Source organism: Cynocephalus volans, chromosome 14, assembly GCF_027409185.1.
Source record: "Cynocephalus volans isolate mCynVol1 chromosome 14, mCynVol1.pri, whole genome shotgun sequence".
In the NCBI taxonomy this organism is placed as follows: domain Eukaryota; kingdom Metazoa; phylum Chordata; class Mammalia; order Dermoptera; family Cynocephalidae; genus Cynocephalus; species Cynocephalus volans.
Window position 1 is genome coordinate 58,076,529 of NC_084473.1, and position 14,277 is coordinate 58,090,805.

A 14,277-nucleotide genomic window follows, 5' to 3' on the forward strand; every position below is an offset into this window, starting at 1 on the left:
ATTTTAAATGACACTGCCACAAGAACTAACATATCCCCCATTTTTATAAAGTCCAGACTTCTATTTATATTTTTCAGAGATAAACAAGGGCTATAATGTAGGTATAAAAAAGGCAGTATGTCATAACTGGAAGTAACTGCATCAAAGAATTCCAAGAGACTAACCTACGCTCTCTTTTCAAAAGATAGGACAGAAAAGTTAAATATTAACAGCAGCTATCACCACCTTCATTTTCTGATCTCTTTTCCTATTTTACAAGTTAACCTCTCATAAGGTATCCCCAGAATTGCAAAAGGTAAAAAGCCTTGTGATTCTTAGTACCTGATTTTTCCTTTGCCTTGTTTACCTTACATATTACTCCATGTGTTACAAATACTTATCACTGTCAGTACTGTATGGTGAACTTAAAATAATGTATAAAAGCACATATTCAAATCTCCTTCACTTCAGTCAGATATGTTCCAGATCAACTATGAATTGATACATATTTTTAACCACAATATTTATTGTAAAAGTTGAGTGGTCTGGTTTCCTCTTTGCCCCCAAAAGATAACCTACCTCCTCCCAACCCCCAATATAAATAGAACCTGCCTTGAGACATGATGAAAACAGTAATCTCTGTTACAGCAAAATAAACTATTAAACATTCAATACATCCCCCCTGGAAATACTCAACTAATAATAAAAATGCCAGGAATAAAATTCTGAATTTATAATTAAAAAAATGTTTTCCTACCTTCACACTGGTTCCTTGGAAGAATCTTCCACCTTGTTTTTATCACATTTTCCAAAATTTGTAGTCCATAATACTGAAAATTGGAGAATAGAAGCATGTGAATATGTTGCTATAGGACCAGCAACTCTCAGGATTCACAAATGGACAGACATTCACACATTTACGTCTAAAGTTTCAAAAACATTATGCTACCAAAGTTTAATTACACATATTAAACAAGGATCTATTCACCCAAATACTGAGTTTTCATGCATTTTCCTTATTTTACTTTCAACTATTCTATGTAACGTCCTGCTGTTTATACATGCTCACACCAGGAGGAAGAACCAAATAAAAAGCCCTTTAGCAGCCAAATGGGCTTATCCGTAGAAGGAAAAGTAGCAGCCAGATATGAATTCACAGCATAAATGACTGCTCATAGGCTCACGTACTTTAACACGACCAGGCTCCTAAGAATTTAGCAGCTTGGATGCTATCAAGCTTCCTACCATCCTCCAGGAGTTGTAAGCTTTTAGCCAAATATTAAAGTAATGTCACAGATACTTGCTATAGAAAGAGTTTACAAGCATCACTGGTGTGTTACTTAAGGAGCAGCAAGACAACCCACGGGTTTATTTTAAATTTTAACCCCACCCTTATAGTTGCTATTTCTACTAATTTAAAGATAAACTTTTGTGCACAGTCAAAATAATACACAAATGCATGTTGCAATCTGTATCTACCTTTCAGGTATTCCTTCCTAATATAAAACTCATAACTAAAAGTGTAATGAAGTTAAAAAACAGAGATACCACTTTCAAACCATTTTGTCCCTCCTGCTGATTACTCACTCTAAATAGTCAACGTTTATAACAATTTATAATGTTCCAGGAGTTACTACCTAAAAGCATTACTATGACCAATTAGTGTGGATAGGCAGAAGGAAGAAAAGGGGCAAAAATGTTGTGGTACGTTTCAACTCACAGAATTAGGGAAGAATCAGCTACAATACCTGAAAGGTAAACTCATTCGTACATAGATATATAACCTCAGATTGCAAGTTTTGGCTGAGAATAAGAGTTCATCTTTAAAATGGTTAGTCATTACACAATAAAATAGGAGCATTAGTATTTCAACCAAAGGGATCATGTGAATGCTCATTTTATCCAAAGCACAATATAGACTGTCCCAAACTACATTGTGCTCAAACAGTGAATGTTTTTGCTGTTTCTTTTATTTTAACATTTCATACTTGAAAATTTTGTCATTTCAACTCAAATCCTACATTTGCAGAACATTCCTTAAAGACTTTCAAAATAAAAACAAGGCCAAAGCAAAATTCTAAAATTACAAATTTGATGCCATTAAAATGATTCATAATCAGCAGTAAATAGTGAAGCTTTCTATCCTGTTCATTTTTAAAAATGTACCTCTCTGTAGGTCCAGGTCTCAGAAAAATGTAAATAAAGCAAAAGATGTTAAATTTCTGATTAAAAAAAATTTTTTTTGGTGGCTGGCCAGTAGGGGGACCTGAACCCTTGGCCTTGGTGTTTTAACACCATGCTCTAACCAACTGAGCTATCTGGCCATTATGACTAACTTATATTCTAAGTGGCTTTTAAAAACATACTACCCTAAAGATATTCTTTAATTTTATAGATACAAAATCAGATTGCCAAAAGATTAAGTAAGTCAAAGAAATGCACTGTTTACTATACAGAATGTATCCTCCTGCTAATAATACAACCAATTAAAAAGACCTTTAAAACACTAACAAAACCCACCATAAATATACCAGTTAGAAATAATCTTAAATAACCTTATATAAACAAATTTTGTTTACACTAATTGAAAGATATTTCCCCCTTCCTTTATTTTTACATTCATTTATTTACCTCTTCCTTACTGCTTGATACTGTTATCTAAGATACCTATTTTTATTCCTTTCTTCAACTGTAAAAAGGTAGCATAAGCTTGCTGAAGATACAAATTCATATTTCATTTTTCTGCCAAGGGGGCTGAGGCAGGGTGCCCAATAAAAAGCTTTGCATAGGTTACGTCAAAAGAACATGTATATCCGTCATCATAATATCCTAAAACTCAACCTCTCCTAAACATAAAGACTGCAGAAAAACCTGAGAGAGAATTCACATTCCCTTGAAAATAAGTATTTTGGTTCAAAAATCTGAAGTGACAGCCAAATCTGAAAGCCAATGATAAATGACTACTTTGGAAATATCCACAAATAATACAGACAGTCTAAAAAATTACACTTTTGCTTTACAGCTCAGAACTTGAGAAATCCACTGCTGAGTTATGAAGATGAGGGACAGATAACAGCAAAGACTAAATGAAAAAATAAATGCATGAAATGATCCCTATGGTAGAAATTTCTACTGAGCCCTTAGAAATACTTATTTTATGCATTGAATCCCCCTTTCCCCTCCCACCGCCCATGAAACAAAAACAATTGATGAACAGAATTCAGTTAAAGGGAATCAAAAGGGTAGACCTTGTGGAGGCCTGCCGTCAAAGCCTAGCTGTGTCAGTTGCACAGGAAGACACCCCTTTTCTTCCTATTACAAGCAATCAACATAATGGAACATTATGATTAATATCAGGTAGTGTTAACATCTTTAAAGAAAAAAAAAATGATTGCATAAAAGCCAAATGTCATAGTGCATAAATTTAGCACCAAATCATTTGTAATTTATGTAAATTGAAGAATTCTTTACCTGTTGCTTTCTTTCTGTTCCTCTAATCATCTCATTTTTCACAAGACAAATTTGAGTTTTTAAAAATACTGTTGATAAATCAACTTAAACATTAGTAATGTCTGTCAGTATAAAAAGCAAAATTTACCAGGCAAGCAAACAGGCAAACACTGTTATGTTACTTAAGGTTAGCACTTTGAGGAAGTTCTGGACTGTAATTTTGCCCTAAAATTTACAAGATGTCAAAACTAATTAATATTTTAAAGCTGTTAATTAAGACAGTCTGACTGCAGAAACAGATGAAAACGTGGCTATTTTCTGTTTTAACACAATGTATATCAAGTGGAAACCTTTTGTGCATTAAACAGAATGCCATGGTATTTTATTTTATTACTTTCAGGCAGTTTAAAGAGAAGCGTGAATCATCAAGCCTAAAACAGTCAAAACACATTTTGATCAACCCTTCTGTTCAAACTTAAAAGGAAAAAAAAAAGGAAAAAAAAAAGGACCCAAATCATAACATTTTCAATTGCAAATAAAAGCTGAGTTCTGTCCCATTAAAAGCACTGGTACCATGGAGTAGCGTTGTAAGCTGTCCATACAACTTGGTGTTGGAGGTGCCTAACCTGTATTATATTGATTACTTGCCCAAATAATTCCACTGTTATGTTTCATCTCTGAATAACATCCAGGATTTATGCTACTTAGCCCTGTATACATATTCTTAAAAGAAAAAACAAAACAAAACAAAGAACAAAAAAAGCCACCTTGCATTCTAGTCCCGATTACAAAACTTCACTCACGATTCTTAGGACTATTTGCAAGAATTAATTCTATGTATAAAACTAAATTTTGAAATAAGTTAACAATATAAAATGATTTGAGATAACATACGCTAATACTAAAAATGAGATACCTTCCTCAAAGTTTATGACTGGAAGAAAAAGAAGAAATAATGGATTTTAAAACCACCCCTTGCTTACTTTCGTATTCATATTCTGTGAAAATTCCAAAATTGTGTCGACTCTTGTCCACGCATCAGGATGCTCCTTTAAATGTGTCAGTACTTCTTGAGCCATTCTTTGCTAAAACATTATACAAAAAGAATTTTAAGCTAACTTGTTCTTTTGAATCATTCATTAAAATGAAAAGTATCAAGCAAAACACAAATCCTAAGAGGACAGTGATTCTATCAACTTTAGGAAACATTCAGGAAATAAATAACTAGACCTTGCAGAAATTAATAAAAATGTGTAACTATCACTCCTCAACTTTAATTAAAAATGGGAATGTTTTATTTTCTTTGAAACAAAACAGCCATTTTTTGTTTTTGACAAATATGGTTTACTTAGTATTCTCAAAACTGAACTTAAATTCAACCAATGCTAACAAAGATTTACTATGAAACAAACATGTTTTCAGCACTTACAATTAAACAAAAAACAACAAATACAAAATTGCATCTACTTATATAAATTATGTAGTGGTCTTCTTCACTGTATAAGAGTTACCAACACATCTCTAACTTTATGTATAAAAATACATTTCATAGGAAGACCGATGAACACTAGGTCTAAGTTAGACTACAAATCCCAAATTCCTATAGATATATATAAAACCTTTTTCAAAAGGTCTCTTAAATTTATTGTAACCACACTCTTTCCATTCTGAAATTCCACTAATTTTATATACTAAATCTTGGCTTATTTTGGAAACTTTTTTTTTTGTTTTCATATTTTTAAAATGCAAGCCCAGAAATAATATTAAACCTATGTATCCATCATCTAGAATTAACAAATGTTAACATTTTGTTGTACTTGCAACAGTTATTTTTTTAAACACAAAAAAACTAAAACTTATGGAAGTCATCTATGTAAACTTTCCCCAGTGCCATTTCCTTCCTTTGTTCCTTCTTTAAGAGATAATCACTTTAATGAATTTGGTGTATCTTTTCCTGTCCATGCTTTCATGGCATGTGTATGAATTTCATAAACAATAGTGGTGCGATTAGTAAATTTCATTATTAATAGTACGTTACAGAATTTCCTCTGCAATTTGCTGTTCCCATTTAAGATACAGCCAGGCTGACATTATACATCGTTTCTTCATTTTAATCCATTTTAAGTTTTTCTTTTTCTTTTTTTTTTTTTTGGTCCTTTTCGTGACCGGCACTCAGCCAGTGAGTGCACCGGCCAGTCCTATATAGGATCCGAACCCGCGGCGGGAGCGTCGCAGCGCTCCCAGCGCCGCACTCTACCAAGTGCGCCACGGGCTGGGCCCCAATTATAAGTTTTTCGTATGATATGAATATATTTTGCCAAAGGCTTTTAATTATATTGGCAATTTTTTATGAAGAAGCAACAGCTTAATCTTTTTCATTTTCAGGTTGTTTTGTAGCTGAATTGGACCCTTGTTTCTATCAAAAGTTGTAAGCAAAAAGTAAAGTTTGATGGTTTTTAAATCTGTCAATTATACTCTTCTCTTAGATGCTAGTTTACTTCATCAAGAGCTTATAAACAAGAAAGCATCAAAAAAAAGGGGACAGGAACGGGCCGCCCGTGGGAGTGTGTGGTGCTGATAACACCAAGGCCATGGGTTTGGATCCCTATATAGGAATGGCTGGTTTGCTCAATCGGGAGAGTGTGGTGCTGACAACATCAAGTCAAGGGTTAAGATCCCCTTACTGGTCATCTTTTTAAAAAAGGGGGGAGGGGGGAACAGGAAGGTTATTATTATCATTACTAACAGGTGCCTCATAATCTTTAAGTTTGGCTTTTACTCCAGCTTAAAACAATCATATGCTTATTGTGGCTTTGATGGGAGCAATGATCTTTTCCACAGGTAGCAAATACAGCATCACATTCATGATTATCCTATTAATCAACCAGCAACACACACTGCTTATTGTTTAGAAATTTTTAGTGATACATACTCAAGTAACTTACATTGTGGTTCTCTATCCTGAAAACCACTAGAACCACTGTAGAACATGAAAAGAAAATCACAATTGCTTGCATTCCACCATGAAGGTTTGTGGAGAGAGGTTAGGAGTTAAAGTGCAAGCTTTAAAAATACAATTATACACTTTTTAAAAATTTGATTTCATTAAGGGCTGACAGTTCTAAGGAGGTATAACTGTTTCACAGAAGAAATGACAAAAGGCAGAAAGAATAATGATGTGAGTTATCTGGGGCCAAAGCACATTTTAGCAGTGTTTTAATCCTCTCCCTGAGAATATCTAACTAGATATCTACATCTTACTAACAGAGATGGGAACTTGCACGTAAAAATAGTAACAAATATCAAGAGGGTAAGATATATGAAAGATTCATGCCTAGTAAAAGTTACTTGATCAAGTGTCAGATCTTTTGAAGTGATGAGCATTATACACACAAGTGAATACTTCCCCCACTATCACCATTCATTTGCTCTCTGTATAAACCATGTTCTTTCCTGTTAGTTTTAATTTTACTCTCTGAAATTACTTCTAGTATTTGCATCCTGATGTCTTCTTTATTTTGTACTAATCCCACCATGCTTACATATATTTTATTAACATAAAAACCCCAGTGGGGGTTTAAGGAAAAAAAAAAAAAAAAAAAAAAAGACACAAAGGGAAACGAAAGGGAGAAAATCTAGAATCTCCCTGTGCTACTAACTGAATAGTGAAAGCATTTTAGTTGCTAAGCAATAAAGAGTTCAAGATACTTAACACAGTATTGGAGAAAACATCCAACTGTTCCTCATCTTTTTTTCGCCTGGCTGTCTTACTTGGCTAAATATAGAAAAATGCTTATAACAGAAGGTAGTCCTAATGTTGCAGAGCTAAATATCCAACTATACCACCCATCTAGGCAAAAGTTTTGTCTACAGATTAAAAACCACCCTTCTAATAATTCCTTCCCCTCCAAAGTTATGTACTCTTTTTTTCAAAAGTAGACTTCCTACAGTTGACTTTAAAAGTTTAATTAGCATAATAAATTTTAGTTGCGATTAGCACATACTTCATAAAATTTGCCAAAAAACCCCCCAAAAAACAAAAAAAACACACCTCAACCCCCCCCAATTTAAGAAACCATACCGTATCTTGAAACAATGAGTTTATACCACACATGTTAAATCCCTTTTATTATACTTCTAAATGTACCCTTTATACAGAGTGCGTTCTGTACATCAGGCACTGTAATATGTGTTTTACAAACGTGACTACTAACCCTCCAATCTCTTGCAAGATAGGTAACATCTGTACATGGGACTCTAGAGCAATGGCTAGAGAACTTCCTGGAATCAGATTAAGACATCTAACATTAAAAACATTTTTCTACTACAACACTCTAGTCCTTTTCCTTTGAAATAAGACTCCTAAGGAGGTGGACAGATAGAAAGCAGACTGAACTAGATATTTAAAGTCATAACTTTTAGAGACCAAAATAAGTTCGTTACCTGGCTTTAAGGTCTAAACTTCAGTTTACTATGTATAATATAAGAAATATCAGCTGATTATTTTTATGCAACTGATTTGTCACATGAGATATAACTGAACATAAAATCCTTTACATTTGGGAAAATTAACCTATTGCCCTTATAAATAAAAATATTTAGAAACACTCTTCCAGGACCGGCCTGTGGCTCACTCGGGAGAGTGAGGTGCTGATAACACCAAAGCCATGGGTTCGGATCCCATATAGGGATGGCCGGTTAGCTCACTTGGGAGAGCGTGGTGCTAACAACACCAAGTCAAGGGTTAAGATCCCCTTACCGGTCATCTTTAAAAAAAAAAAAAAAAAAAGAAAGAAAGAGACATTTTTCCAAATTTACTTTTTATTAACAAGTCAAATTTAAAACAAACCAAATGATTAAATCTCTTAATACTGGGAAACATTATTAAAAGCAGTATTACATTATTGATGATAAAAATAATCACTAATTTCTCAGTTACAAGCCTAGAAGAACACTGGCTATGTTGGTTTATTCATCATACTTTAAGATGTTGTGAATTAGGTTAAAAACAACAAAGATTAAACAGTATTAATAGCTGAATCAATGTGAAAAAGTTAAATGTTCTTCTTCCTTATGGCTATAAACCTACGCTTCTGATAATATAGTAATAGTTAAACCCAACCTTACTTCATACTTTTCAACCTTACTTTCATACTTCTACTAAAGGAGCTAGCTTCTTTCCATGCATCCATGTTAGAAAAAATAAATCTTAAAGCTCCATGCTGAATGTACAGCCCAAGGAAACAACTACATGACATATATAATAAATAACAACAGAATAACTTTTTCAGGAATACTTTTGGAGGTAAGAACATATTTACTGATAATAAAAGCCCCTAGGAGTATAAACCTGGACTAACAAGAATTACTGCAGAGTAATTTTTCTGTTAGAACTTCCATGGCCATTTTTCCTTTTAACCAGTATTGCTGGACTTCAAAAGGGAATGGGAATATTTATGCGTGCTTACTATTTATACATCATGCTTTTTGGACTATCTGTAAAAGATACTACCATATCCACCTTTTGGGTTTCTAAAAAGTATGACAGCACTAAGGATTTTTTTAAACTATGCATATATAAATTACCTTGACACTATAAATAATTTCATATCTACTAGGGAAACATTATCTAATCAGGAATCTAATGTTTTGGCAACAAAACCATACTATGTTTGTCATCTCATCTTAAAAGATTTTTGATCCAACTACAGAAATTTTTGCTCATGCAAAACTTTGTTTAGCTCTACAGAGTGAAGACTCAAGATTGCCCAGTTTCTTGTGACATATAGAAGTACAATTTTAAAATTTACACACATTCCTGTCACGCCCACCTTTTAATTTGGTGTATTAAAAAAACCCAAAAACCTACTAATTAAGATAATTTTCTACATAACAGTACCACTTTTACAACTGTACAAAATTAGTATGAACAAAGCATTTAATACATTGGTGCCTTTTATCAGAGTAAATATTTAAGAAGTTGAAGAGGACAGAACAAGTATAAAAATATTCCAAAACATCCCACTCTAACTACATCAAACATAATACAATTCCTTTCTCTAGACTAACTCTCATTACAGCTAATAAGTAATTCCAAATTCATACAAACTATGGAATACCTTTTTAAAAGGTGATAATATAAAATTTTATTCTAAACCCAACGACGTTTTTTTTTTTTCCCACCGTAATGATGTTATAAAGTTTTGGTCAGCTACTTTACCTGGGCTCCTTCTCCATGGTATAAGCAATTCACCACATTGTCTAAAAGGTTGATATCCAGTTTTTGGCTGAAATCGAGCAGCTGACGAGCTGCATGGTCTGCTAACATTGTCATAATTGCTGGCATAGATTACTGAAAATAAAGAAAAAAAAAATGAAGCTGCCTATGAAGTTTTGATATCAAAAACTCTCTACTCCTACTATTTCACTTCAACCATGTTCTTAGGAATATTTTAATGAGTGCCTTAGAGACGTCACCAAATCATTACAAAACAGTAAGAACTAGTAAAAGCAAATAGCAAAAGGTGATATTACTTAGTTATTCCATAAGTACATTAGTTATCAGGGCCTATCCAACTTTTCTCCTGTTTGTTTTCAGATCCCAGAAAAATTTTACTATTCTACTAACATTTATAAAGTACACTAACCTACTTTTTAAATTAACTAGTAGGATTTTGTGGCCCTAAAAACTGATACAGTTCAAAGTCATTCCAAATTTTAAAGCTCAGATTAAGTTCAAGTGGGTGTGGGTTTTCTCCCTAAGTAGGGTCTGCTGGATAGTTTAGCAAAAGCTCACTTCACCTTATCTTAGTTTTTAAGATATGCTATAAAGACAGGATGATGTTAAAAATTAAATGTGGATATGAGAGTGCCTATTTTATATAGCAGTGATTAGCAGGACCCACAAGTCTAACAAATCTTGGTACCAATCCCCCAACCTCTGAAGAACTTAGTTTCCTTCCACATTCAATCCATTCAAATTCGTTTCTTTCAATTCTCAAGGAATTTGGAGATTAAAATTACACTTATGAGCATACACATTCCTTAAATATATGGTCTAGAAAAAAACTGTATGGCAATGTGCCAAACAAGATTTTTTAAAATTTCCAGGTATTCATTGGCAAGGTAAAAGCTGTTAAAGCCTGCCAATTTCTGAATACAAACAAATTCGATCACAACAGAGAAAGGAGCTACTTCGCCTCGAATAAATGTACTGGTTAAAACCTACTGGTTCATATGCAATGCTATCCTTTTAAGAGGATTCTACTCTAAGAAGCTGGCACACATCCACATTTTTGTTGCCCAGAATCATAAAAATCTTTCCTCTGCTTTTTCTTCAAAGCCACTGCCAGCCATTCAAATCTGACTGGTTAAATCAGTAGGCCTTGACCTTTTGGGGGTCAAGATGCCTTAGAATCAAAGGAATACAATAGCTCTACCCAATTTTAAAAAGTCACAATTTTGTATACAATTTCCTGAGAGCCATCCATGAAACCCCTGGTAAAGTGTATTTAGAAATAACAAGGTCAGATGGTCAACTCCACTTCTCCCCCACTTAGAAACCTTCCAGGATCAGGAAATGAGTGGTTAATATGATTACATTACGTTTAGACAAACTAGTCTGATACGAGAAAAGGCATTATTTATTGGCTATTTTACAAGAGTTTAATGATGTTCCTAATAATGATGGCAGCAATTTTGATTTTAATGCAAATATTTTATATGACGTTGGTACAACAAATTATAAGTCCAAAGGATGATTCACCTCGTTTAGACAAAGTAAAAGCATATAATATAAAAATCAAGATATTAGTTCAAGGATTTTTTATTCCCCTGAAGTCTTTTGGTTTATTATTTGACAATTAAAACTGATGAGACTTCAGAATTCTTTAAAACAGGTATGGGACAAACGTGTTTTCTATTTTTTAAACAGCAAAATACCTGTCATACGTCAAAAAAAATTTAGACCTAAAAACTAATATAAGACAGGAAATACACTCCACAAATGTGTAAATTTTCCTCCAAGTGCCACAAAATTTAAAAGATCAGAACAAATTTAAAAAATTGAGGATTAAAAGCAATGTCCACAAAGCACCAAGATCAAAAGTTTGCGACTTTTTTTTTCTGGTTAAAAATTGAACCAACTTTTCTCCTGTTTACTCCAGTCATAATTTATAGCAAAAACAAACAAACAAAGATTAATGAAGTGACTGTAAAAAGTTTCACTTTCAAGTACATCGTCCTTTCAGAGTTCTCCGAGCTAGGTTCATGTGAAAAATCAGGTTTTGAAGACAAACGTTTAAATAGAGTAGTTTGCCATCCTTAGAATGCCGTATCTTCGAAATGACCGCTTTGTGGTCAATGCCAAGCACATTTAAGTCCTCCCAAATCAAACAGCTTCCAAAACATTCTTTCCACTAACAGCAGTGTCCCACACGCTTAAGATATACAATCAGAGAGCAAACTGCCAAACAGAGGTGTAACCGCAAACGCTTTCTTTTCTGGTTGGGCATCTCTATCCTAAAATCCACTTACTGGATAGCATACAGTAGGAATTATCCAGCAATGCTGTGACTCTACAAGTGACTACCAAAATACCTTCTCTGCCACTTCAAACTGAATGCTACACAATGCCAGCTCCCATCCAAAACCCCAAAAATCATAACCGTTGCTTAATGATAACTGCAGACTAGGTGAAAAAACAAGTCGCTACACGGCGAAAGACTGCTACTTAGAAGTGGGGGCAATCGCCTGCTTCATTCAGTAGAAACACACTTCACTAGGCCCGCCCTCCCTCGCTTCCCACCCCAACCGATTTGCTGCACTTCTAACTATAGCACACTGGAGCACGCACTCACCCCGCCCATACTCGGAGGAGGCATTTAGACCAGGCGCCTTAAGTTCACCGCCCCATTCTCTATGCAGCATGGCCTCTGCGTGAACACAGGAGGCCTGGCTAGGCAAGTATTTAACGCTTCCTCTACTACACCACTTCCTCCCACCTACCCCAAACTCAAGAGACACTGGAATGAAGGAGAATCAGGGCATCATCCACAGTACAATGCCAGCAGTACATGGTTCGACCAACTCAACACACTCAAGCCCCCGAAAACAAACTACAACACAGAACCCCATTTGCAAAGCCCTGAAAAATTAACTTATCTATCCTACTTCTGATCCTACTCTGCGAAAAACCAGAAAGCTTTAGAGTTTCCTCGCAGGAGGAGCAGGGACTCGGCAGCCCCTCCCTCCCCCACCCCAAGCTCTCCACCGAGGGGGCCACGTGATACAGGCGGACGTTTCAATGCTGCTGCACTAAATATTTCTGGAAACTTCCACTCCTAATAATTTACAGAGATGCTTCTGAGATCACCCCAACCTCTCCCTCGCCCCACGGGCCGGGGAAGCCCTTCCACCCTGCGCGGGCTCCGCTTCACTACCACGCTCCTCGCCTTTCTCCGCCGCCACCCGCACACACGAATGACCCACCAAGCGCTCCCCTCCCGCGGCCGCCTCCCCGCCTCCATCCCCCAGCGGCAGAAGCGGCTCCATTCAATCTCAGGCTCCGCTGTGGGCCCGGCGCGCCCCCAGCCCGCCCGCCGCCGCCTCCCGGGCTCTCCTCCCGCGGCCACCGCCGCGCCCCACGCCGGCCTCCTCCCGCCCGGCCGCGCCGCCGCCCGACCCTCGGCCCCGAACACCCAGTCGACTTACCCAGGGATTGAACCAACTGCTTCTTCCTTCCTTGTCGGGAGATTAGGGCGAGGGAAAGTAGGGAGGGGGAGAGGGGAGGAAATCAAGGTGGGTTTCACAGTTTTCCCACCTTCAAAAAGGAAATAAAAAAACGAAGAGGAAAAGGGCAAAAAAAAGCTCGATAATATTTACTATTCCAGGGACACCTCCCCCCAACACACACCCACCCGCCCCCCAAAAAGAAGGGGAATTAAGCTGTGGAATAAATGCTCCTGCCCGCTTGGGGAGTCAGGGAAGGGGGAGGGGAACGGGGTCAAGTCCCAAAGATTCAGCCCCAGGGGGACCCTCCAGCCACAGGCGGCAGCAGGAGCGGCAGGAGTAGGGGGTGTAGAGTCCACACGGTCGAGGGACGCTCTGCTGCCCGTTGCAGTCCGACTCCCCCCTACCAAAATACGGCTCCCTCTCTCACGCGGCTCCGGCGCTGGGCCCCCCCACCTGGGCTCGTCTAAACTTTCCCCCCTTCTCTTGCTCCTCAGCGACTGGTGGTTCCCCCCTCCCCCTCTGGGTGGTTGCACGGACTGCAGCAGCAAAGACTGGAACAGGCACCGCCGCCGGGGCTGTAGCTACTGTTGCTCTTGCTGATGCTGTAGCTCCCGCTGCTCCTGCCGCGGCCGCTGCAGCCGCTTCTCCCCCTCCTCCTAGTGCCTCAAACTCGGAACCGGTTGAAACCGGTTCAGACTGGGAGATTCCATCTCGGTTGAGTTTTCAGCCCATGGCGCCGCGGAGCGTTTGGAACCTGGGCCTCCGCCCCCAGCCCGTCAGCCCATTGGCCGGTTCCATACACAGCCGCGCCATCAGCCTATCTCTTATTGGCCCGAGCTCCCGTCAATCCCACCATAAGGCTTCACACGAGCCCGCCGCTTCGGCCCCCGCCTCTTTCCAGCAGCGATTTGCCCGCAGAGTGGGGGAGGGGAAGTGGGGCGGGTCGAAAAGGAGCTAGGAGCCGGGTGGAGGAGGAGGAGGAGGTGGGACGAAGAGCTGAGCCGAGCAGAGAAGAGAGCGAAGAGAAGCCGCGTGGAGGATTGGTTCAAGTGAGCTGTCAATCAAACGCAGCCCGCCTTCGACTTCCCTTCCCCCTCCCGCCGCTCCCCCTCCCAG

At 37.6% G+C, this 14,277-nt stretch overlaps 1 protein-coding gene across 1 annotated transcript in view; it reads right to left on the minus strand.

The window, feature by feature from the left end:
* The window catches only part of XPO1 (exportin 1), a 42,024-nt gene extending 28,120 nt beyond the window's left edge, over positions 1 to 13,904 (minus strand). Inside the window, exons 1-4 of the mRNA XM_063078397.1 lie at positions 13,141 to 13,904; positions 9,650 to 9,781; positions 4,413 to 4,514; positions 737 to 809 (exon numbers count right to left, since the gene is read on the minus strand). Coding sequence (XP_062934467.1) covers positions 737 to 809; positions 4,413 to 4,514; positions 9,650 to 9,775 — 301 coding nt within the window. The 5' untranslated portion in view covers positions 9,776 to 9,781; positions 13,141 to 13,904. The remainder of the gene's footprint in view (positions 1 to 736; positions 810 to 4,412; positions 4,515 to 9,649; positions 9,782 to 13,140) is intronic.
* Positions 13,905 to 14,277: the final 373 nt, after the last annotated feature.